This window comes from Amblyomma americanum, chromosome 3, assembly GCF_052857255.1.
Source record: "Amblyomma americanum isolate KBUSLIRL-KWMA chromosome 3, ASM5285725v1, whole genome shotgun sequence".
Lineage (NCBI taxonomy): Eukaryota > Metazoa > Arthropoda > Arachnida > Ixodida > Ixodidae > Amblyomma > Amblyomma americanum.
In genome coordinates, this window is record NC_135499.1 from 171,288,058 (window position 1) to 171,315,383 (window position 27,326).

General features: G+C 42.5%; 1 protein-coding gene across 4 annotated transcripts in view; it reads right to left on the reverse strand.

Moving 5' to 3' along the window:
* Nucleotides 1-476: 476 nt before the first annotated feature.
* The window catches only part of LOC144125415 (adenylate cyclase type 5-like), a 199,603-nt gene continuing 172,753 nt past the window's right edge, over nucleotides 477-27,326 (reverse strand). For all 4 annotated transcript variants that reach the window (XM_077658784.1, XM_077658783.1, XM_077658786.1 and 1 more), the window contains 6 exons: nucleotides 26,925-27,079; nucleotides 24,544-24,787; nucleotides 22,450-22,596; nucleotides 16,358-16,562; nucleotides 13,982-14,106; nucleotides 477-7,574 (listed from right to left, as the gene is read on the reverse strand). In XM_077658784.1, the coding sequence (XP_077514910.1) occupies nucleotides 7,425-7,574; nucleotides 13,982-14,106; nucleotides 16,358-16,562; nucleotides 22,450-22,596; nucleotides 24,544-24,787; nucleotides 26,925-27,079 (1,026 nt within the window). In that variant the 3' untranslated portion in view covers nucleotides 477-7,424. The remainder of the gene's footprint in view (nucleotides 7,575-13,981; nucleotides 14,107-16,357; nucleotides 16,563-22,449; nucleotides 22,597-24,543; nucleotides 24,788-26,924; nucleotides 27,080-27,326) is intronic.

Here is a 27,326-nt window from a genome sequence, read left to right on the forward strand (position 1 = left end):
TTAGGTTTGTCCCTCTGGCCTGTCTTGAATCTTTCAAGTTTGGTAAGATGTCATTTTTTTTTTTCGTGCTCTTGTATTTAGACCCAGTGCGAGTATTCTGTTGTTACACAAGTTTGATTTTAATTTTGTGTCACTCTTATCCTCACTGGTTGCTACAACAAGCTACTGTCAGCAATGCTGCTCTTTATTTTGCTTATCCTTTTTCCTTTGACAGGTTATGATAGAGAAGTGCAAATGGTCGGATACACGTCACTCAAGAAAGCACTAGTTGTAAGTTATCACTTGTATCACATTGTTCCTTTGAGTTGATTGCTTGCAGTGAAACATGCCCACATTTAATGTTCTTTGCACAGTGATAGTAATAGAAGGGAGTGGCAGTACTATATCAAACTGAAAAAGGAGCATTATGCCATAATATGTGTTTGCACTTGCTTAACAGCAAAAGCAGCCCATAAATCAAGGAAACTACGCATAAATCACATTCAACATTGTTTATATGCATCTCAGGAGTAACAGAAGCATTTCCGACATAGGCCTGAAGAAGTCTGTCATATTAAGTGCAAGAAGAGAGTGAAATGACACATCTTGAAAGAAGCACACGTTTTTAAACATCTTATGTACATACAGTGTGATTGAAGCTTGTAACCTCACATAGTACATGATAAAATCTGTTATGAAGAAAACAACAAGCAATATATTGGGTGTCAAAGTAATGAGGCTCTGCACAGAGGGCAGCTGAAAACAACAGATGATGTATGTAAGCCAATACACCACCTATGACTATGTGTACATGAAAGTGTGAGTAAGTGCAAATAATTTAGCTCTGGGGAAATCGTTTGGCACAAGAATGAGATGCTGAACTATATATGACCAACCACCTGCATTTAAAATGCTAAAACAAAGTCATCAGTTAAATCTGCTACAAGATATTCATGAAACTGGGTGCCTTCAGTTCTTGAGAGAACAAAGAGTGCAAACTTTTAAAATAGTTATGACATTCTGTATGTGCCAACGTAAGTTTAAAATAATTTCCTCTATAAGCAATCGTAAACTACCAGCTATATTAGCGCTCTATGCAAAGGAAAGGCAAAATAAATGTAGGCTTTTCAATTGTCCACAAGCATAATTGCATCAAGAACGTTAACCCAGAGATTACTTTTCTGAGGCAGTCTTCAGGAAGAATACATGTCAACCACTTACAGGCTCCCTCCCCTCCCCCACAAGGAAGGGCCAAGCTTCTGAAACAGGACAGTTCTTTTTACAGTGAAGAAAGCTGAATATCTTTTGTCCTAGTGTGCATTTAGCATCTTCTTTTCATTAAATGATTGACTGAAACAGCTACCGAGTGCAACAGATTATTCAACAAACATGTTCACATTATCGAGCACTTAAGAAACTGTAGATTAAAATTTTATTCAATGTACTCGACTATAAAACAAATGGCATGTGGTCCAACCTTCTTGAGTTTAGTGCTGGTCATTTTCATTCTTAAAGCAAAAAACAGGTCATGACATTAATGCATGATTTGAACACCAAGAGTCTGATGGAGCCCGACAAGCACGCATGCCAGCAGCTAGCATCACTGAATGGCATCAATGCCAGCTTGTAATCACTGTTCACATGCTTTTTGTGGGCAATGAAGAAACTAAGGGGTCGAACACCTATTGAGTCAAGTGCATCACATTTTTTTTATATAGTTTTCTGGAATAATGCCTTATTAAGAAGATGCTGCTATTCCCTGTTCCACTGAGAGTGTGAATATACTAGACATTATTCTCAAGCATAATGAATGAAAGATGTCATTATTCTAATCAATTATTCTAATCATGATACGAATCACTCTGGTTATCAACACAGCATGAGCCATCCTGGATTTAAAGCTTGGTCCACATTACATACAATGCAATACCCTGATTACAAATATAAAAGAACAATGCTCCAAGTTGAAAGAATGCACAAGTAGCAAAAAAGTATTTGTACTTGGTGCTGTAAATCAGTTAAAACCAAAACATATTGAGGAAAGTTTGCATTGTCACAGTGAGGTTCAGCAATCAGGCTCTAAAAAAAAGAAAAACAGGAGCAGAAATCAGAGGCAGTTTGCATGAAGAAAGTGTTCTTGGTCAGCGGAGGTGACCATTCATGCAGGACATAGGACCTGATAGCAGTACGCAGGTCGTCCCAGCTGAACATTCACACAAGTACAAAAAAAATTAACAGCTCAGCAAAACATGATGCAAAATATGAGTGTGTCCATTTCACCTAATTATATAAATGAGACCAATCTGGTTACACTTGATGGTTCATTCAGTAAATGTGCGGCAATTGTAAATTTGTAGACTTGTGACATTTACCTAAATGAAGCTGTGAAAAAGGTGTTGCCCGTTTCTCTTTCTAAACAAAGAAGGAAGCCCAGCAAAATTCTAAGCAATACGAGGTGACGAAGTGTTTATATGTCACGATTGCTGTAATCAAAACCGCAAACTCAGATAAATTACCTGTACTGTAAATTTTTTTATGCTGGATTTTGCATCTGCACGTGATGCTATGCAGAAGGTTTTAAATTTGGAAACCTTTCTTTCTGCTCTCACACACTCGTAAATTCACCTTATAATTTTCAGGTTAGCATCTCAAGCATGAACAAAGTACTATAAACCTGACTGGAGTCCATTAAAGGGACACTGAGGACAACTTTACTTAATTTTTTCACTCAGTAGAAATAATTTGCTTGGCTCGCTGTGGCTGCTATGCTTATGCTTACTCAGCAGTGGAGCTCCGTCGCTACTGCATCACACCCATTATAAGTGGCACCATAGCGTGTGAGGAGACTTCATAGCACAAACAGTGAATGGCACGTGACGAGTGCAAGTTTGGTGTACTTGACGAACGGAACTATGCGAACGGAAGTGAAGGACACAACTCAGCGGCGCCAAACCAATGGAAAAAAAAAAGAGAGAGGGCAGAGAAAACACCAGCAGCACGCCAGCGCTCAAAACAGCGCTCAGCTTAGGTTGGCTGGTGATGCTGGCTTGTCAAGCCGCCGTCACTGAGGGCTGGCGCGAAGCTGATCAGCAATGCAGGCAGCTGTGCAAACCTGTTCATTAGTGGCATCCTTGCTACGACTAGAACTGGGCAGATCTATACAAAGTGATTCCAAGTTAAGCAAGCGATCAATGCTGACTAGAAAAAGAAGACATGATGAGAATGCATGTGTATAAAACAAGCGATCAGTTTAGGCCTAAATCACATGCAAGGGCACTGACCGCACAGGTGAACACAAGAGACAAACAGACTGTACAGAAGAACTTTCACAATGATCCATTCCAGCATCAGTCTCCTAGTAACATTTGTGTTGGGACAGAAAGAGAAGTAGAACAACAAGTTTTGTAGACAGCATAACAGCATGGAGTGAATGAACTCATTTACACTGACTGGCAAGTGTTGAGGGCGGTGAAGTGCAAAGTCAGTAAAGTGCTACCAGTCATGAGTGATTATTTTTTTTTACATAATGGTAAGTTTCAAGAGCACTGCTAAACTACAGCATATACACGGTACTATAGTACAGAAGCATGAACTCCATCATCACTGTTTGATGGTCTGAACATGTACAGTAATGTTGCATTACTGATGAAAATGCTCTTGACAAAGGGCACCAATGCCAAAGTTTGCACCACCTCTGAAAGGGTTTAAAAAATACGTGAAACTACTTTCAAGCTAAAACTTCGATAAAACTCCAACAGTAACCACAAGTAAATAAAAATGTAGTGTTTATACACACATACATCCTTCACACATGCACACTCCTACGCATAAAATAATGCATCCAAGCTGGGTCTTGAAAGCAAAACTTAACTTAATCCTTGTGCCAGAACACAAAATAACCTAATCCTTGCACCAGAAGGCAGCTCCTTTATCGTGAAGGTTTCAAGACAGACAGGTGACATGAGTATAAAGTCTTATCAGGAGATGGTAATAGACATTGATACAAACTTACCAAGTGAAAAAAAAAGAAGGTTCCCAATTCAATACAAATATACTACAGTCTTGTTTCTGTCATCAGTGCGAAAAACGTAACAATGGTGAAAATGGTGCCACTGGAATGAGGCAGCTTATTTTGCGCATAAATATGTCATGACTGGTATTGATTCATGGCAAACTTACAACAGCATTTTAAAACTAAATACCACAACCCTAGGACCAAGAGGCCAGGTAGCTTGGCTGCAGGGCAGCATATCAGTGGCATGTATATACAACAGGCACACCTCATACATTTGCTTTAGCCAAAGACGTAAGTGATGATACAAAAGCTAGCTAGCCAGCATGAGACTTTCGCTGTACCAACGCTGGCACACTAAGTGTGTGTAAAAACGCACATTACAGGCAGCTTTTAGCTTTGGATCTGCTTCTGGGTGCCCTTTTGAGCACGCATGAAACGCATACAGCACAAGGGCTGCAGAAAAAGAAGCACAGACTATGCTAGCTGCTTCTGCATCCTACCAAGTTTCCTTTTTTCGACCCTATTCGGCTGGGTACTGAAGCCTACACAGTCTTTTCTTCATTGCTCTTGTTATAAATCATCATATAAACTGCCAATGTGAGCATGTAAAATGCAATGACTTCATTGGATTTAAAAAAGAATTCAAATTAATTTTAGAGGATAAGCAGCATGAAATGGCTCGCGCTAGACGTAGAGCTGTTACAAAAATGTAATCAATAATGATACAGCAAGCTGAGAGGCAGACAAGTCATGTTAAATCAGAGGCTTCCACATGGTACCTTCGCAAAAGCTGGCATACTGTATGTATAATTATTCACGGTTTCATGAAAGTGCAGCTATAATTGCATGAACTTTTCAAGGGTACAGAGAGCAGCAACTCATGGTCCTCAAAATTCTGTTTCACTCTTCAATCTCATTTAGTGCAAACAATTGTCCAGGACAAGCCTGGTTTTTTCCTTGCATCTTTCAATGCACAACAAAATGCCACTAAGCAGCTTTCTTACTTACAATGTACCTCTATTCCATCAAGTAAAAATGCAAATTACTCTCTTACTGCAAACCTCCATTAACTCGAAAATGTAACAATGAAGAAAAACTTCAAGATAAGCAGAGTTTTCAACGAGGCACCAAAATTTTCATGGTACTGACCATGCACATTAAAAAAATTAAGCCTTCCAACTAGCTTTATTTTGCAATGCAAAACCACACAAAGCAAACTGGGCACTTAATTAGTTGCCGACCGATTTTTCGGACTTGACAGGACCTGGAAAATGGTCTGAATAATCGAACTGCCCGAAAATTCCATGAACTTGAAATGACTTTCCTGCGAAAAACCAGCTTTAAATATTGCGAACGTTGTCCCTCGCCACGTTTCATTTGCCAATTTAGGCTGTATCTGAGCCAGAGTCATGCTTTCGTCACGTCCGCACCACATAAAGTCATGACACCAGACAGTGCTGCGTGACTGCAGGTCACGCCGCAAAAGAATGCAGGCGCCGCGCAAAGCATGGGCAATGGCGGTAGTGCAGACCGACAGAGCAAACTGACGGGAAGGAGCGAGCAGAGACAAGCACTTCCGAGGCACCCACCACCCCCTCCCTCATATCGGCTCCATACCGCAGGCAGTGTCATCCAAGCTGCAGCGGATACAGCTGCTGGGCCATTTTCAATGCGATCACTCTCCCTTCTTTGAAGGCCACCTCGACAAGAATGATAAGCACACTATTAACTCAAGTGGCAACAATGAAGGACAAATAGCCAATCGTATGCAAGTTAGTTTGTCTGAATGACTGTTTGAATCCAAGATTTCCCCTTTTATGGGAGCAAAGAACCGGTTGGTTATGCCAGCAATGCCCGCTTGAGTCTACATTAGGCCAAACAAATGAACTTTCTTTCAAGAAACAACCTCCACTGTTGCTGGCGCCTATTTTAATCCGAAAAATCTAACTTCTGGACTCCACAGAGTCTGAAATATTGGTTGTGAATATGTGCAATTTTCTGAGGTGCGCAATGGTCCCTCAACGAAGTCCAAAATTTCGCGCTTGTCTGAAGTATTGGAGTCCAAAAAATCGGTCAGCTACAGTATATTAAAAGGAATTCCATGCAGCAGCACGCCAATGCAAGAAACACGGCTGACAGAGAGTGTGCGATTGCGTTGATAATGCAACGCTAAACCACCACTGCCATCTCAGCTGCAACTTGGACTGCACTGCTACCTGTGGGCGCGGATGTTGGAGGCACCTTCTTTTTTCCGCATGCCCATTCTTTCTCTCTGGCTAAAGTTATTTTAGGTCTGCCTCACTGTCACTTCACTGGGAAAGACTCTATTGTTGCCTCGCACCTCCGGTGCGAATTCTGCAAGTTTTGTGGCTGGCAGCAAAAGCAGCAATGTTGGCAACCGAATCGTGCATAGTAGAAAACTGGAGCAAAGGGCGCATTGTGCTGCACACTAGCAGGAAATTGCTCGTTATGTCAAGGCAAAGCCCATAGGACATACAAATTGCTCGCTGGCAACCATTTTCTAAATTCTCATAGGCCAGGCTTTGAGATATCTGAAATTCTGTTTCGAAATCTTATCAAGATAAGCGGTGAGAAACATACAATAGATACTTCAGCGAATTGTGTGGCATGAAAAACTTTCAAATACTAACTTCAAGCGTAAATTCAAGTTAACGAGCATTTGCTGTAATTAGCTTCCAAGAATAGCAACTCTGTCCATAGCTTAAAATGACAGTTAAAAACTGCATGGAAGAGAGAAAAGAACAAACATATTGAACTGTTCGCACTGATTCGTACCATAAGCTGTTGTAGTTGCCTGAATGATACACACAAGGCAGGTTTGCAATTGACAGCAAACTGCAAAGAACTTGAAGGAAACCTGCATACATGTGTACTAATTTAAAAGGAAGCCACTCACACTTCATTCTTTCCCCTCTGCACACTGCTCTCGCAAGGTTGGCACACAAAGGCCACTGTACATTGGTCCTCTCAATAATGAGAAAACTCCAGAAGAATAAAAAAAATGACTTTACCACTAACACATTCCTCCTGACAAAGTACAAACAAAAACTTTCAGTGTCAAGACTCAACACCATAACAAATCGGGCTGTGCACATGGCAACAAAGAGGAATGTCATAAAAAGTGGAATGTAAACATTAGCAGAAGGATACTACACCACTATTTAGAGCTGCGATGTTTCACTAGCAATATTCGTCGCTAGACCACATCATAAAGCTCTTAATCGTGGGCTCATCTGGCACTATGCAGCAGTGTCTGATGTGACAATTGCACTGGTCTTACAGTTAGTGGCACTATTTACACACACACTTGCACTCGTGCACATGCACACACACACACACGCACACACACACTCAACTATGCACAAAAGCTTCTGTCATGCTTTAAAAGTCTTTGGACCAAGTAGGTGTGTTAGAGCTGGCTTCCAGAGTCCACTGCCGGCTTCCTCCTTCCAGTCAGGAAATAGGTGAGCATATCCCCTTTGCCTTTGACGGTGATGTAACCGCGGCATTCGAGTGGATACCCGAGAGGCTCTAGAATGCTGTAAACTTCCTGGGTCACCTGTGTGGAACAAACAGGGCACAAATGAGAAATGGGTTCTGATGCTCACTAGTGTTAATTCACAATTCACCAGCAAGCACCAATGAGTCACTCAGGCACCGAAGAATCACTCACGCAACAGAGCAAACGACGGATTTCTATGAATCAATCCTTCTTGGACTAGTTCCCAGTGCCGCCACAGTGTGGCATCGATTTTGTGAGCCTCACCGATAGATGAACTTCAAATGAAAGGCTGCCACATAATGGCATAATGATCATGGTAGATGCAGCAACAACAGTAGGACAGTTAACAAGGAAAGGCAAAGAGATTAGCTCTGACTTGACAACACCACCCTGTCTAATATGCATAGTGAAATTATGGCTACTGCGACATCCAAGCCAGAGATGCTTTTATTCAATCCCAAAGGTGATTTCAAGTGATGCATGGGTTCTATGTACTAGATCACATGTGTATGAATAAAAAGGAAGACCCAAGAGACTGTCTCATTAAGATGCACAACCGTTAATTGCAGCACAATTAGGTGCAATGCGACTTTTTGTTCGTCTGGTGCCAAATGGCAGAAATTCTACTGTAACCTTCTGTGCCAACCAAAAACTCAATATAGGTGCTAAGTATCCCATTGCAGAAATGTGCAAGACACATGAAGTCATCAAGCCACTGAAAAACAGGCGGTCTCAGGCTGGAAGTGCTCAGACATCCATTATTTCAAAACATGTAATATACTCCACAATTCACACAGCACAAGCGCTGCAATTTCTGCCCAAGATGTGCACAAGAAATTTTCGAAAATGAGCAGTATGCTTAAAGGTGGATGCGGCTTTCAAATCACAAAAAATGACCAAGAATTCGGCTTTCAAAAAGTATAAGTATCTACTAGTCTGACTCCTTTTCTATGCTGTCACAAAGTTTTTTTGCATAAACCTACCAGGAAGTACTAAAAAAAAACTGCTTTATCAACCACGGTTCTGCATGCCATGCAATCTTGAAAGGATTGAAAAACATGTTTTTTGAACCTAGGTACCTTTGGGGCACCACGACCAGTTGGCACTGTCTTGTTTCCTCACCTTCAAATCTGACGCCCCAGCTCGAATCCATGTTCAGAAGAAATGATACAAAAGGCTAAACTTCAAAGGTCTTGCCATGTGACTGCCATGTGTCAGCACCCCTAGAAACCAGTGGATTCTACAAGTCAGCCTTAGAAGTGGTGTCTGCTTTTGCAGTTGGTTGGCTATATTTTCGTGACCGTCTTTGCTTATATACCATACTTACGCACATAATTTGCGCACTTTTTATTCAGAAATTAGGACTCCAAGAAGGGGGTGCGCAAATTACACGGGGATTTCGCAAGCGCGACTTAAAAAACTCCACTGCACAAAGGTCATAACGCGCAATACGTATACGTCAGCACCCGGACCCGCACCCCACGCTGGCCGCCCCCCGAAAAAAAGTTCACTCTAAATGATAAGGCCGCGCACCTGCACCCCCCCCCCCCCCCCCTCCCCCTGTGGGATGGCATGAAGGTGCATGCACGAAGCTGAATAAGACGCTAAAACAGCGTCATCTCTTGCGGCCCAGCCAACTGTTCGGTAGTTCCGGATTCCGTAAGTTTTCTTTCGCAACTTCGTCCGGGAAAGCAACCGCGAATCAATAAATCAATTATCACACCACACAATTCTTTAACAGTACCGCGCGAGCGTCAACCAAACTGCTTGTCAGCGCCTTATCACAGTGCGGAGCTGAGAGGCCAGCGAGAATAGCCACATGCGCACAAGTTTGCCGACACAACGATTGTCGTCTATGGGCAAACTTGTGCGCACACTTTTATTCTCGCTGGCTTCGCTGCTCTGCACCGTGATAAGGCGCTGACAAGCAGTATGAAACTTGCCGTATAGTTGTGATATCCCATCGCAAAACACGACCGAACAACCAAACACAAGTCATCAGAGCCACCAAGAAAAGCGTAGCCGGCAGTCGAGTCACATGCATCAGGCAAACAAAAAGCGGTCTTGGCTCTTCTATCAGCTGCCGATCTTCCCCGGAAGCGCTGCTAGCCATTCCGAGTGGCGATGCGGCTGGTGCTGCCACGATTGTAACAGCGGCCTCTGACACCACCATGAACGCCCAGTGCACAAAAGATTCAAAAAGCCTTCCGAACAAACAAGCGGAATAGCCGAATGCTGCTGGGTACAGCCATAGGGTAGAGCCCGCGTGCATGATGGTGGCCTAGCGCAGCGCGGTGCGTAAAATATGAGAGTAAAAAATGTTTTTTTGTAAACCCGGGTGATAAGTTAAGGGTGCGCAAATTATGCGAGGGTGCAAATTATGAACGCAAATACGGTATTGTTTCGGCAGCACCATTAACAGTAGGTGCTGGTTTTCGGTTCGGACTTCTGCAATCATAGACAGATGCTCCTTCAGAAAGAAGTACAAACCACAGCACACTGTTACCACAGCAGGAAGCTACCAATGGCCAGGAATGATAAGAAGATTTCTCTGCAGGCTGCTGGGGAATTAATGTACCGTGGAGGGCGTGAATCTGAGGCAAATGCATGCGAATCTGAGCACTCCAGGCTCCAATGGCATTGTGTGCGCGGGTAAGTGAAGTGCCACACAAAGTTTGTGTTGATGCTACGGATGTGCAGCAGTTTTTCGTACACTATGGATATCGTGCAAGTCGACTAAGAACAGCTAAAAAGCAAGCCATGAGCAAAAAGAGGCAGCCAAAAAACACTGCATTGAAAAAGACACCTAGGACTTCAACCATGATGCCTTCAGGAGAAAGAAAGGCAGTGGTAAACTCTGAATGCCTTTTTCCCAATACTGTTTTTCTAGCTTGAAGCTCATTTTGTGCGGCAGGTTTCTTTGTGACTGTTTCGTTCATTTTTTACCGTTTGCTTTGCCTGACTCCTAGAACCATATTCCAGGTCAAGATATTCTTGGTTTTCCAATTTTGTGAATTATAAATTTTTTGTATAATAGTTTCTTTTTAGTCGAAATACGTATACGGCAATTGAATCGCAAAAATTCTGAACTGAAAATTTTTTTTCCACAGAAAAAAAAATCCAAGCACATCTTGACCTGAAGCATGTTGAGAAATGCAACAAATGCTGAACCAACCTTCTGCCACATTTTGTTAACTCTGCACACCTTTCACAAAAATCAAGCCACATATATATTGTAAAAAAAAATGTTGATATAAGGATGAAATTTTGTCACGACAGTCACATTATCATTTTTTATAAACTGTAACCTTTTCGTGCAAATTGTTAACAAAACAAAAAACATTTTGCTGAAAGCAGTGCCCAGGGACACTAGGCTAAGACCTATTTTTCTTATTTTAGTCCAATCGTAATAAAAATGCACCATCCTGCTAAGTTTTTATGCTGATTTCAAATGAGCATTTCCTTTGTCTATAAATCAGTTCCTAATATAATCAATATTAATTAGTCATTGATTAGTGCTTCATGTAAAAAATTGTTCTATAAAAAGTAATATTTAATGCATGACTACAGTCTAATGAGTAAAGAATGCAATAATCAAACCCTTTTTTTTCCTTTTTAGCTTTATTAGTAATTTTACAGCACTTGAAATAACAACAATCGAGGCATGAATATCATGCACCGATAAACTTTCCAAACACAAATTTTTGAAGTGTAACTAAACAATTATGGTTTGATTACTGCAAAAATTTTGCCTTCAGCTTCCGTTAGCAAACAAAATGACATCTCTATCTGTTCTAGACGTCGAGACATCGACACACAGGTGTCTAAAATTTTCATGGAATTAAATCATCTGCTCCTGCGCAAATTCGGCCCAGATGGTGATCTAAATTTAAATTTAACAGAAATATCTATTTCTAGAAGGAAAAAGTTGGTACAGTTGGAGAATAATAGCTGCACATTACAAAAACGTCATTTTCAGAAAAACTGATATTTGGTCCATTTTATAGCACAGCTCCTGGGCACCCGTTCTTGACTTGCACTTCGTTGGCATACCCGACAGAGTTATAGCAAAGCGAAGAGCATGACAAATGAGGCAAGTAGGCTGATGATGAAGGGAGGGTGAGAATGAAAAGGCAAAATAGGGGGTAGTGGTGGAAGAGAGAAAGGCAGAAACATAAGGTGGAATGTGGAGGGGGAGAGTATGGCAGGGGCAGACAGGAGCAGTAGCACTCAGTTTGCACCAGTTGTTGCTTAACAACTAACTAAATGAATTTTCAGAGATGTCATGCGTAGAGCATGCACCGCAACCATGCAAAAGCCACTGCGCTGGATGCGGTAGCAGGCAGATACCTCAGCAACCCCTCCAAATAAGGCAGCACACATTGGAGGGTTTGTGAAAAAAACGATGCACTGCCTTGCACAAGTGAGGGGTTTCTTGTGCAAAGATTGTAGGCCCTTAACTGTCACACAGGAGCGTGGCTGATTAATTTCAAATCAGCGTAAGATCTACCACAAAACTACTAGTCACAACTTGAGTCAGCCATGAATCGGCAGTCGAACCATTATCCACAACATGCATGGGCTGTTTGTGGAGTCCGTGCTGCAACTTATCCTTGTGCAATGTGCTCTCGCAGGGAGTAGCAAACACCAAAGCAAGCACCAAAGCCAAAGCAGCAATGCTTCACATTGTACTCTTAAGGGCAGCTTATGTGTCGTCCAAGTTTTTTGCCTCACTGTATCGCAGAATCAAGTTGCCCTCAAATTTCACATTAGGGAGTACCATAATCGTCGGTCAATCTGCCTTTTTCACACGGCCGCTCTGCGCATGCACGTCTCTCCTCCTTCAGCTCTACTGGTTGAAAACTAACCGCCAGCTCTTACTGTGCATGCGCAGTTCATGTTAGTGGAAGGCACATGCTACAGATGGAGGCAGCTGTCAAGCACACGCAAGTCTTCGCAGCCTCAATTGGTGCCTTGTGGAACCACATCGCGCCTGTGTCTCTTGCATGCATTTGTTTTTAACAATTAGCATATGAATTTAGCCACATCTTGTGAGGAAGGCGGATGTATTGGTCCCGAAGGCCAGTGTCCCCCCACTAAGTGTGAGCCTGATCAATGCAGATAATCAGACACGATCAGCTTTATGAGCAGAAGCACAAAAGTCAGCACCACCACATACTTCTGGTGCTATATTACCTCCTGACGAATTTATCAGCCTTCTACAATTCCCATACTTCATCTTTATCTCCATGGCAATGATTTCAGCATAATGGGTATTGCCTTCTCACACCTTGATCGCCTTCATTATTCACACATTAGCGCGTTTACCTTCTCTACTTCCAAATCCATCATCAGTGAGGCGGCGGCTATGGCACACACATTTGTTATAGATTCACCATACATTCTTGATGAGTCTCCAAAATCATCATCCTGCATTTCATCATCATCTTCGTTGTGCAACTTACGCATACGGCAGCACAGCATGTGGTGTACGCTCTGCTTGCACCATAAGCTCCTCCAAGCATGCCAGAGCATTGAACAAAAGCGTACAACCTAATTAGTAAGGAACCACTCTCCAAATAAAAAGACCAGGACTTGAATCCAGCTCAGCAACACAGTTTTCCTGCTCAGTATCTACTTTTCCAGCACCAACCACATTCAGGGAAAGGTTGACCTCACTGAGATTCGACATACAATCAGCATGATGTATGTTGACATTGCCTGCAGCATTCTCAAGCACAATAACTTTCACTTCCTTTTTCTTCACCCAGAATAAAGTTAATGCATACAGCAAATCCAAGTCATATTAATACACATGAATCAAAATATCACCTTTAAGTAATACTGCAAAACCATCCATAAAAACTCCCACTTCTAAAGTGCACGTTCTTCATTGCCTTGCAAGCGTCATTACGACACTCTATTGTACATGCAGGCAACATGAAGCATTTGCCACTTAGACTCAATGCTGAGCTTAAACTCACTTTGCTCAGTGCCAATGTTATTGCATATGCATGATCAGGTGAGTAGTAGTAGTAAAAGACTTTTATTCGACCATAATTTATAGGCCGAGCATGTCGACCGCCTGGGCGACCAGAAGCCGCTGTTCTTCTTCCCCTTCAGCGCCAAGCCAGTCGAGCCAGGTGGTGATGGATAGAAAGGGTGGGGGGAAGGAACACGACTGCTGAGCAGCCGGGCAATAGAAGAGGCAATGGGCCAGGTCCGCATAGATACAGGGGCAGTTGGGACAGGAAGGGTCCGATCGATAGCGATAGAGGAAGAGGCGGGACGGGGTGATAACTGCATTCATCTGAATGTGCCGAAGAAGGCGAGACTCCGGCACCGTGAGTGATGGATGAGGGGGAGGGTAAAGGCGTTTGTCGAGGCGGAGCTCAAGGTAGACCTCTTTTATGACATTCACTTTTGTTTCAAAAAACATGAAAGATGAGAAAAGAATGCGCTACCTGAATTTTTTCCAGTTCGCCAGTGGAGTCCATCCGGCTGGCTACGTTGACAGCATTTCCCCAAATGTCATAATGGGGCTTCTTCGCACCAATCACACCAGCCACTACAGGTCCCACATTCAGGCCTGCAAGGACAAAAATGAGGCACGGTTAGTGCAATGCTCCAGTTTGTAGATGGCGGCCATCAGGGACGCGGTTGTGGGAAGCGACTGGCTCGAAGTCCTGCAACATTTGCTCCGAAATCGCCGCTCCCAGCTTCGTAGGCATGAACTATAGATAATTTAGTCGTTGGAGGTCGAATTTAGACCTTGAAACTTTTTAGGCAGGAACTTTAGAGTGTATTGATCCCGAACGTGCCATTTTTGCAAAATCGAAATTTTCCTTTTTTTTTTGGTGGCTCAGTGGTTAGGGCGCTCGGCTACTGATCCGGAGTTCCCGGGTTCGAACCCGACCGCGGCGGCTGCGTTTTTATGGAGGCAAAACGCTAGGGCGCCCGTGTGCTGTGCAATGTTAGTGCATGTTAAAGATCCCCAGGTGGTCGAAATTATTCCGGAGCCCTCCACTACGGCACCTCTTCCTTCCTTCCTTCTTTCACTCCCTCCTTTATCCCTTCCCTTAGGGCACAGTTCAGGTGTCCAAGATATATGAGACAGATACTGCGCCATTTCCTTTCCCCAAAAACCAATTATAATTATTATTATTATCAATTTTTTTAGCAGTTAAAAGTCCGATAACAAAGGAAAACCCGCACAGCACTGCACACATAAACTGCACAAAAAGTGTGATTGATCTGCAGAAAACCAATTGTGCTTCTGAATGGAACTGATTTCAGAGCTTCATCATGTGTGTGTCCGTTCCGTGCCAGTTATCGCTTTCCAAAACCTTATGATGAAATACCAACTAGCCCCCATAGCAGCTGTTCTGACTTAGATTTAATGCTTCGGTTTCTTCCAGATGCTCCCAGCATCCCTTCGCCATACTATTCAAAGCTATAATGTGGAAAAAAGTAGGCAAAGAAGAAAACACGCCATGTAGATTTATGTGCTCCGTCATGAATATTGCTGCCAAGCTGCAACAGCAACATCTCAAAAAAAAATTACCGCTTGTTGGCTGGCTATCACAGATGCAATTTGTTCTCACTAAAATGCATCCCTCGGCACAGCCTATATTTAATATCACCTGCATGGACTGTAGCTCATTCATATCTCTTGCTGAATGAGCAGTGAACATCCAACAGGTTACACCAACACTGATGTTAGTAAACAAGGTCACAGAATCTAGCCACTACATATCATTTCACAAGTTTACTATGGCTGTTATGATTTATACATTCGCAACATTTCTCAGAAGACGAATAGTAAATCAAGGCTAAATTTTACAATGACACAAAATGAGAATTCAAAAGAACACTAGGAAGAAACCTTAAGGGGCCCAGCAACACTATTCACTGAAGTTGCAGCATGCCTGGGATTCGCTTCACGAATGTCCTCCAGCACGGATTTTTTAATGCATCTTGCAGGAGGTGAGTTATCTGCACTAAAATTTTAAATTTCAGTACCTTCATGTCTTTCTCCCTCCTCTCGCCACTTTTTGCATGCTGCAGCGTAAGTTAAGTGCATTTATGGAGAGTGCACTTCAGCACCTCGAGTGACACTATAGACTATAGATGGTGTAAACGGGAAAGAAGATTGCACTTCTAGTAAAAAAAAATGGCAATGGGAAAGCAAGATAAGCTTTGCACTAGCATTTAAAATGGCGACTTAATGGACGACTGAATTTCAGGCTCCTCACAACGCAAGAGGAGGACAGAGAAGCTTGATGTGATGTCACGGTTGGTAAGATTTTAAATTCTTGCTGCCATCAACCACAACCTGCAGTGTGTTGTTGGATGCTGCCAAACAATGCTCGGCGGGCTTTGCCTTCAGTGGCATTGGTTCTCTTCCTTCAAAGCAAGCGTTTATGTGGTGGAAATGTACCAGTACCCTAGATGAGCTCACCACGTGCCCCCCACTTTGCGCTGTGGACAAACCTGAAGGTGGTCGCGACTTTAATTTCCATTAGATGCCCAAGCTGATGGAAATCTGTTAAAATGTAATGAGGTGCACCTCTTTTGTAGCAGTGGAATGCAATTATTTTCAAACTGATTCAGACCTCATCTTTCACTGATCACTAGGATCACATAGCATTATAAAACACTAGAGCAGAGAAACAATGTAATCTTAATTATGTGTTAAGTATTCCAACCCTGGCAAGTGAGCTTCCTCATGAACAAAGGTAGCACAATACTTCTGGTAGCATGCTGTGCAAGAAGCCTGCTGGTAAAATATGTCATTTTCCTTTTCGTAATAGAGCAGGAAAGAAAAAAAGACAACAAACCTATCCTGATCTTGAAGTGGTTGAAGGAGTGCTCGTTGACATGGTGAAGCTGCTCCCTCATCCTGAGTGCATACTCTGCCATCGCCACAACGTGAACATTGCGCGCTATGTCCTCCTGTGCCATGGTGAGGCCAGCAGCTGCCATGTATGTGTAGCCAGTCGTCTTGATCTTTTCGATGCATTTGAACTGGTCTTCTGACAGCAACTGCAGGAAACAACATTTGGCATGTTCATTTCACTGCTCAAAAGCCTCAAGTTTCCATCCAGACAACGACAAGGTACTGGCATATGTAATTTGGCAGGTACTTTAAAAAAATGCACCCCTGTTATCATTTACGAATAAGAACTCAGCACATGCCTCTAGCAAAAGCAATACGTGTGCTTAAATACCATACACACTTGACTAAGGGCACCACTTTTATTTATTCGCAGTTTTGGCAGGGTGTTGGCTCACACAAAAGCAGCTTTTTTCAGTTCAATTCCCTAACTATATTACACAGAAACTACTTCATTGTGCCAAGGAGTGTGACACTATCTCTTACACCCAGTTGCAGGTAGCTTTAAGGCCTTCATCGCTATCACTGTAGCCATCGTTCAGGCCCGGCTCCTCCCCACCCTTGTAAATGAAGTCATTGTCAACTGCATCAGTGGGATTCTATATTCCTTTAACTTTAAAACTTTTAACAACAATGTCCAGGGACATCACATGCCACAAATTCAACATCTATGAGCCCAAGCTGAAGTGCTCCATAAAAATTCTCGATCATCATCACCATGCACAGCAGTGCTTGCTGGAAGATGGTAATAATGGTAACAATAAGATGATAATGGTTTATGGTTTATGAGGGTTTAACGTCCCAAAACAACTTAGGCTACGAGGGATGCCGTAATGAAGGGCTCCTATAATTTCTATCACTCGGGGTTCTTTAACATGCACTGACATCACAAAGTACATAGGCCTCTAGAATTTCGCCTCCATTGAAGTTTGACTACCGCAGCTAAGATCAAACTCGCATCTTTCGGGTCAGCAGCCAAGCGCCATAACCACTGAGCCACCGCAGTAGCTAAGATGATAACAGCAGCAGGCAGCCGTCGTCATCTGGAAGCTCCCCAGGAAGCATGCCGCAATAGGAAAGTTACACACAAGTAAAGCACAGCTGCTCTTTGCGGGCATCTTCACCCGAATTATCAGTTCCCAAGTTAGGGGGCACCCCATGCACGAGCGCAGCCCTAGTCGAGTATATACAGTAACATGTTGTGCAAGAACAGAGGTACCTGCGATCAGCTGCAAAAGTACGAAAATATGGCCAGACAGCTTCAACAAATAAAATTTTAAAATCCTAGTAGAAACAACAAGGGCACGCCCCCTTAACAGCAAAAAAGTAATAATCAGAGCATTTTGCATGATTTTCATGAGGCACAGTACATATATTACTAAGCTCCCTTTTACTCCAAAGAAAAAAAGCAACCAGCCTGATAGAAAAGATGTCCAGAAACACAAACTGTATAAAGGACATGAGAAAACTTGAGAAAAATTAGCAAACATATCAGCATGCCTATGAAATTATTGGGATGCCATCCCTGTGACATAATGTGATTTCCTTTTTTTTTTTCACACTACGGGCTTCAGTGCCCAGACAAGATGATAATTCAATTTCTAGTTTCTCCTTCTAAACTGTGTATGCCTTGGACCAGTGCTCCCACGGGTTTAGATTCTCGTAAGTATGCACGACACAATTATTCATAAAATTCTCTAAAAACTGGCCACTAACAAGCTTTCCTTATATATATATATATATATATATATATATATATATATATATATATATATATATATATATATATATATATATATATATATATATATATATATATATATATATATATATATATATATATATATATATATATATATATACTTACAGCGCCCTTGCGGGCATTATTGTAGGGGGAGTGAAAACAAAACAATATAACAGCACAGATGACACACATAATCAGCTGCAAATTGACCGGCATGAAAGAGAGGCAATAAAAATAAAACGACACGTATACACGTGGTGGTCTTGACATTTGCATCCTATGATCACACTATAGGAAAACAAAATGGAAAAAGCATGCATCAGAAGTTAAAAGCAAAGGTCAGCTTATTAAAGCAGAAAATGTCGCAGATCTTGAATAAAAGATGAATGAGTCCCGGAGACAATTTCCTCAGGCAAACAATTCCATTCATGTATTGTCTTAGGGAACAAAAATTACCAGAAGAAAAACGAAAAAAAAACTTCCAGCATGCCTTTCTGTCCTATGTGCTCCTCAATCTTAAAGGGACAAATGAAAAAAAAAACTGAACTTTTACAAAAACTAAATCCAAAACCAAGAGAAGCTGAATGAAACAGAATGCAGACAAATCTGTAACTAATCAAAATATGCCACTTCTCTGCAGTCTCCAAAAAATCCTAAACCAGCTCGTGTATTACCTCTCACTGAACATATGTTTGTCCACGACTGTACCTAGAAGTCACTACACATGTTCACACGCATTTAACACGCAGCAAATTCATTTCATAGCAAGGTGACACCTTTCCAACACTTCTACTGTTATTATTTACACACTGTTTTTTCAGGTTGAATTATTTCACATATGGCAAGCTATATTAACGTAGTCATCACATCCAGCAAAAAACCATACTGCTACAAAGCTGTTAAGGGGAACTGAGGACAATTCCATCCAGTCTTTGTACTAAATAAAATTCGATAGTATTGCTTTTTGTGTGTATGGTGATGTTTGTTTAGCAGCAAGAGCCACATTTATTGAGAAAGCAAAGAGTTGAAACTGGAATATACTTTTCTGGTACTTGAATCTAACTCATGATGCTGATCATGATAGTGGGACCATTACGGACAACAGAAAAAAAAATGTCGACAACTGCAATGAATGACAAAAAAAAGGCAAGATAAGCTACCATACCCAGCCTGCCAGTGCACGGTGGTTCAAGTAGTGGTCAGCAGTGGAAAAATGATGGAGCCAGCCTCATTACTGTCCTGCACAAGCTGGTATTGCAACACCTCCTAAAACAGCTGGATGGATCTTTCATAAGGACAGTATTCTGATGGTATGGTACTCATTAAAAATTGAAAACTGCCCCGAAACAGCATACCCACAAGTTATTGAATAATGCTGGTCTAATGCGTAACAATGAGCAAGACTGCATTTTCTTTCCTCTCGTTTCCCGCCATCCCTCCCCCCGCCTCCCACCACCACACAAATGTGTCATGTCCACTTAGGGCCTTTAGGGTACATAAATAAATGTGCAGGGTCAATGTCATAAAATAACATTAACTCAGATGAAGAGCTCAGCAGTTTCGTTCCCAGCTGGGGCCTATAAAGCTAAAAAAGACCAGCGGACGCAGCACAATGACCACCTGTCTAAGGCCAAAACACTTCATGCTTGATAATCTATTATAATGCATGCATCACACACAGAACAGCAATAACAGAACAGCAATATAGCAGGATGGTTTTAATTACTTTTCTTTGTACCAAGTTCACCTTATCCAAAGATGTAGCACTGTTGCTGCATGCAAGTGTGTGCTGATGAGGAATTGTGCTAATGGATGACTTAACGTCTCAGTTCCTGAAAGACCTTGCATGCAGTGATGTGCACGAAATGTTTAATAGCATGAATCAGCTTATTGAACATTCAGTAAACAACCAAAATTCACCACTTCACTGGCAACACAAATCCTTGGCTTCAAAACTGCTTAAGAAGTCTTGCTATTCTGGCTGACTCTGGCTCCAGTACTGCACACAAAGGTACACACACTGAGCTGCCGCTTATACCATCGTTAGCAGCTAAATAGCAACCATCCAACCACAACAGCTATTGTAATCACATGAGAGCTACTGAACGAACCTTCAGAGCTTGTTCACATGAAGATAAGATGGGTTAAACTTGAAAGATAGATACTAAACATGAAATGCTTCTAGCTTGCATTCTGGCCAATCTCAGGAAAAGCAAGCGCCGAACAAGAAGCTAAACCTTTTTGAAAAATTCCGAAATTTCCTGTCCAATTGGTTTCCAGGCAAAAATTTTTTCCCATACTAATGCTACAAACGTGATTTGAACCAGCACAGTGCAAACAAAGCAGCTTCATTTCCCGATGCCTTAGACCACTCAGCCATCACAACAGTGTCCCACGCTATATGTTGTAATCAGTGCGTAGCACTTGATAGCAGTTAAATCATCACGTGTTGTCCAATCATTTTGCACTTCCAAATGTTCAGCAGCAGTAAAGCTGCAGCCATGGCCATGCAATGGTGGTTGTTGTCGAGTACACTGGTGCACAAACAACCAAGGCTATAATATGCAAACACACAGCTAGGTCAGGTTTCTTACTATCTACGTTTAAAAATCAATTTTTTGAAAATTATTACGTTAGAAAAATATGCCTCTTAAAAATCTGAAAGCAACACTGGGCCTTACAAGTGCATCCTCATTGAGGAGCAAGGACAAATAAAAAAGGGTGAGAAATGCACTTCTCTTAGGCATTAAAGCTTTCTGCACAAGGTTAATATATGTTCTAGTCACTATAGCTGTGCCATAATTGCATCTGGGTTTTTCATTTCTCATGAGTATAAAATTGTGTGTAATATGTGTGATATGGTGATACCTATAGGCAGCACAGCTTCAATGAAGCACTCTTGATGTGTGCATGATTTCCATACTCCCAAAACAGGTTTTACCAGTTTGAGCTTGTTTGCTTCATTAACCCGAGCAGTTTGTCACTACTCTCTGGGTTTATGCCGTTTATGGTTTATGCAGTCCTTTCAGAGAATATTCACTCTTTCAGTATCGTCTTGAGCTTGTGCTGCGCACCACGCATCTGTTCTCTCATTCCCCTATTCCTACATGGCTGGGGACACAACTGAATTTTGCCTGATTGGATACCATGTTGTGTGTGATGTCCCCTTACATTGGTTGAAACACAGTTTTGGGATATAGGGCTAGCAGTACACTTAAGTCGTAAATAATGGCACTACTGATATTCTCGAGTAATAATTTCTTTCTGTAACAACTTTGATGGAATAACAGTCTGCACTGAAAAATACTGCCCATTTTGAAAGTCTTAATGCTTTCTCACACTATCCTTACACTAAAGCAATTCTGGCATAGTGAGCAGTTCCTTAATGACCTGTGCAGAATTCGATGCAGTCTCCATACTTTTATCTTGGAGTCATGCATTCTTTAATTGTGTGTTCTCATGCTGTTTGAATTAGTGTGCTCATGCTCCATGCAATGTGGCCAGATAAGTCAAGAGATAGAAAGGCTTGCCTACATCGCCAACGGCAGCTTTATGTAGCTGCACACAAACACATTGCTAAAGCTGAAAAGCGGGCAAGTGCTATGGTGTGTCAGGAAAAAATAAAAAAGCAAGGAATGCTGAGCACACTTTCCAGCACGAGAAAAAGACGCAGTTGAACACGACTGCACAAAAAGCACCAGAAGTGGTGAGACACACCGAGCACACTGTCCAGCTAGAAGAGAAGTGGCAGATGGTGGCAGCTCCTCAAGCTGCAAAAGCAGCCAGGCAAACCATGCACACTCTCCAAATCGGAGAACAGAAGCAGGGAAAGATGGCAATACATCTAGCAGCCATAGGACCCAGCCAATATCCTTGTGTGGCTACAGCTATTCCTGAAGCATCCTAAAATGTACTGTGAAAATGTGTGGGCGAAATGCATTGCACGCTTGCTCCTACACTTGACAACAAGATAGACTGCTAATTTTTCATCAAGTCAATGCGACGAAACGCTGCATTTTGATATACAGTAACAACTGCACGAAATGAATACTACAAATCTTACCAATGGGAAACAAATGTCGGCAAGCAACAGAGAAGTGATTATTAATGTCCATTTTATACAGAGTCCAACAGTTTGGTCTTTCTACGTGTGCACCAAGCTGCCTGTTCCAGCTGCATGACCCTTGTTTACAAAGACAATATTTTCCTCCTATTTTCCCAAAAATCAAAACGAAGATTGTTAGAAAAGTTCTTCCGGAAGTAAAAACTTTGCATCTAGCAATGTTCTTTACCTCATCAAAGTCTGCAATGATTTCATTAAGGAGGCGCAGACATTCCACGCCCTCGTTGTTAGCTTCCAGTTCCATGTAAAATTCACTGAAGTTGGGGATTGATGCAAACATGATGCCAACACTATCCCTCTGCTCGTGGTACAGGTCCTGAAAGTAGAAAGCACACAAGCACGACATGAAGAAAAATAATCACTAGAGCAGCTTATGCCACACAGTTGCCTTAAAGGTGTGTAGACACCTAATTTTGGTGGCATATTTTCTTCTCTGCAATGATGCGGAAGACACTACTATGCATGAATCACTATGTGGTAGTCGCCTAAGACCGCTAAATAATTTACAATCGAATTTTTCCATGCTGTCATGCTGTTTCGGTTTCAACAGCTGAACAATGGCTGTGACATCAAAGTGCAGTTATATGTCACGTGAGGCATGAAAAAACAGCAACATAATCGCTGCTTCATCGTTTTAATTCACTACAGTGCTGAAGCCAGCCTTACTCAAGAGCTGGAATGACAACGAATATAGAAGCACCAATTATATTGCAGTTTATCACGCCTCACGTGACACAAAACCACTCTTTGACGTCGCAGTCATCGTTCAGCTGTTGAAACCAAAACCGAAACAGCACAAGAAAGAAATCTGATTATAAATTATTGAGCCATCCTAGGAGAATACCACGTGGTAATCCGTGTATAATAATGCCTTATGCCTCATTACAGAGAAGAAAAGACGCACCCAAAAGTTAGGTATCTATACTCTTTTTAATATCATGGGAACACTGATAACTGCATCACACATGTAAAGACTTACTGGCACATGACCTTGCATTGCCACTCAACTGTAAGGAGGCCGTGCACTGTAAAACCTCATGTAACTCGTCTAAGATTTTTGATTCGTTGCAGTCACAAGTAGTTACTTTCCTCTGAACATGCAACCTGATGATCAAGCAATCCATTAGGTAACGTCATTAGGTAACCCCCTGAAATTTTTTCGAACTGTCACGCACCACTGACCAAAACAACCACCGGCGCCGGAAGTCATTCTGGATTTTGTCACCTACAGTGTCTTTTTCAGACTAGAAAAGACATTTTGGCACGAACATTGCTAACTCGGGTTGGATTTCATGGCAACGCCCATGCATGTGGAGCCATGTAACGCAAGGGGCCCCATCCTAGCACAAACTTTCAAGGGCCTATCGATGGCTTGCTATTGCACCTAAAATTTTGGTGCAATTACTCGTAATAAATGACCGGTGAAAGCTGCTGCTGCGCAGTACACTGGAACGAAGGCCAGCGTCATTGAGATTTTTCCCTGGCCATTGCATATGTACAAAAATGTAAAGGTTCTTGAACAACAAACACTCATTAAAATATTTGCCCTCTACTTGTTAATTTCATGGCCTTTACGTTTTTCATATCGGTGGCATGCACTGCTTTGCCAGTTCCGGACCGATATAGTTCTAGACTTCGTGTGATATTTTCTTTACTTATTCAAAAACACAAAAACATGGAAGCATTTGTATCAGTTATGTCTGCCCCATGCGAACGATAAGGGCATAGTTGGTATGACATGATTACAAGACATAAAACTGAGCAGGGAACAAGACATAGGAGAGAAGCAAACAGGACGAACTCGTCATGTTTGCTTCTCTTTTGTGTCTTGTCCCCTGCTCAGGTTTATGTTTTGTAATCATGTCTGCCAGGATTTTTAAGGCATACGAATACATTCTTTTATTTTTAAAAATACATATTTCACTTGTCTAGAGAGTGCGTAGTGTTATCTAATACACGATTGCATTGTAAATGGCAATGCAGTTACTATTGTTGCGTTTGATCCTTCCACAAATTCTACGAGGAGGCCGCGCTGCAACATAAGCCCCCCCCCCCTTGAACAAAATTTATGGCTACACCACTGCACCTAGCACAAGCAGTGGGCCTTGTACTTCTTTTTTCTTCCACGTAGTTACCCCTTCATTTGACATAATAATTTGAACCAGACTCCCTGTGGCGACATATGGCATCTATTGAAATTGACTGCTTTATGTGTGGCGCCATCATTCAACGCGTGGCACCTAAAAAAAAACATAACGCTCACCTCATTCTTGTGATCAGAGGAGAGGAAGTATTCGGCGACGTGAGCCGGCAAGATATTGCCAAGTAGCTTGCGATTGTACGCCTGCAGGTCTTCCATGTCCTCCTTCTCTTCCATTGCTTGAAGTTTCCACAAAAAGTCAAGGCGAGATGTTGCCTCTGTTTGGAAGCCATGGATCACCAGGACTGCTATGTACAGGCACAGCACAAGCACCACCACAGTCTTCAGGTAGACCACATCAGTGCCGCTGGAAGGATAGTGAGCACAGCGGACCGCACAAGGACGAATTAAGGCGTTGCACAGCGTAAATTTTCATTTCAGTGGTTTACGTGAACTCGCGAAAGCCTGCACGTGCCTGACGTCGCGCAGAAGATGCAAATAACTATTACCCAGGCAAACGTTTGTTATACAGTAAATCAAGTACTCAAGAAGTGCAAGTAGGTTAGCCGCATTTGATAAGGCTCTTGCTATAAATGTTGTCAGGTTCAGTTTGTAACAGCCGCCTGTCCGGATCCAGGGATTCTTAGCACACTCCGCCGAGTCGCAGGTCAGGATCGCAGTAGCTCTGCAGTCGCCATGGGCCGACGGCCGAGATTTCATTGACAGATTCATATTTGCGGCAGCAACAGAAGGGTAGAAATCAGGTGCGCAGATGAGACAAGGAAATTTGCGGCCAAAGGATGGCTGCAGCTGAGAAGCCTTCCTTTGTCCTGGCAGCATAACGGAAGCGCGGGTCCTGCAGTGGCGTGACCGGATGATGACGATGAAGCCAAGTTCTAACAAGTGTAGCATATCAAAGAACCATAGTATCGGAACTTGGCTAAACGCATGGCGCCCAGTAACATAACCGTTGTGATGCGTTATGCGAGAACAACACGAACCACACCACGCCACACAAACAAACCAAGTGCGCCGCCATATTGGTTGTCTTGGATTGACTCGACTCTTGACTGCTCATCTTAGAAAAGTTTCAGTTTCAGTTCACTTTCTGTGCGCCTTCAAATGCTATTTTTAGCGGAAGAGGACCATGCGCCACGTGCCTGCATTTGCAGCTACGCTCAGATTAATTTTTCTAAGCTCAGAAGTGGGTGTAATTAATGAGGGGCGAAATCTACAACTTTTCTGATTATGAAGGCCTGTATATTCCAAATGCAATGAAATCGTTTGTCGATTTTACACCGCATGGAGCACGCGAAGTCAGCGCGTTCTCTGGTCTGGAGACAACCGAATAGGTGTTACGTGCCTGCCTACGAGGAGAGACAGGCTCAACGCACCATGTGTAGAGTAGTAAAATATTACACACAAATGAACATTGATACGTAAAGATAAAAACCGTGTGCGCACAACTGTAGCTGAACGGAAACGACAATGATCAAATGAATCGCGGACCTGGTGACGTCGGATACATCTTAAGTCTGCAGTGAAGCTCCGCCCACATTCAGGACCACCGCGCAGAATTCTTCCACTACAAAAAAAAATAGTCCGTAGTTAAAAGTTTTTTCGTTACCTAAACAAGAAACTGATCACCAGAAAAAAATATAAGCTCTAGAATTTTGATACCTGGCTCGTTTAATAAAGTCAAACATTAAAAAGCCGATTTCGTTTGCTGTTGTGTTTTGCTAGCGGAGTAATACAAGACGCCGCGGACCGTGGCCCAGTGTTAGAAACTGCTGTTTTTTTTTTATGTTATGTCCTACTATAGACAATAGACAATCTGGGACGTTGCAAGCCCATAATCAACTTGTTCACACCAGTGAACGTCCGCTGCCCAACGCAGATGACGTGACGTGCGTCATGGCGGTGTTTCATCTAATCTTCTCGACGCCAATTCAGCACTGAGAGGATGCAAAGCAAAGTTTTCGTTCCTTTGTTTTGAGGGGGAAAACTAATATTGTTTTTCGGTGCTAGGCACGACTATGCTTCCGTTCCTGCTACGTAAATAAATGCACGATGACCGTCTTTGGGGCAATCACATTTACTGCTATGAGCTGTGGTCAAAGGGCAATCCGAAGTAAATAAAAAATAAAGCAGAATGGAGAGGGGGGATCTATATGACTTGCATGTGGCTCTTATCCGAACACGGCAGCTGATAAGAAAGGCGGCAATTAAAAAATGAAGCAGAAAGCAAGCACTCGGTTCCTTTTCCGCCGCATTGCGTTACATGTTCGTCATGTCGGAAGAAGGACACGTAGATTTCGCCGTCCTTGCAATCCATTTATATAACACGCACTGCAGAAGTAGCACTCAATGATCCAGCTGCTGTTATAACGCCGTCTTACGCACCCCGCACATGGTACGCACCTTGTACAGCCTAATGATAACGAGTGTGCATACGAGGAGGCGTACAGCAAACATACGCGTACACGCAACAAAAAGATGCGTACCCAGGAACAAAGTTCCACAAGCTGTCGTCCCACGTGAAGCTTAGTGCGCAGAAAGGCAGGGTGAAAAGAATCAGCAGTACCAGCTTCTCGACTGTCGTCAGTACAAGGACAGCGGCGCAGGCTAGGAGCACCAGAGCCAGACAGAGCGTGAGGTACTGCGAGGGCATCAGACAGAAACAAATATTTCAGAATGACAGCAGTGAAGGGATCAACTGTCAGAGACAAAGTATGAAAGATGTGATCTCGTGTGAAACACGGATACCCACAATAAATAAAGGAACAGGCCGTAAATGCGCTGCGTCATCCTCCCTCATTGGCAGCTCCCTACATGTGCTTTGGAAAGCCAGCTAAGAAATAACATATTTGCTGTCATCATTACGGTGGCGTACGCTTGTGACGTCA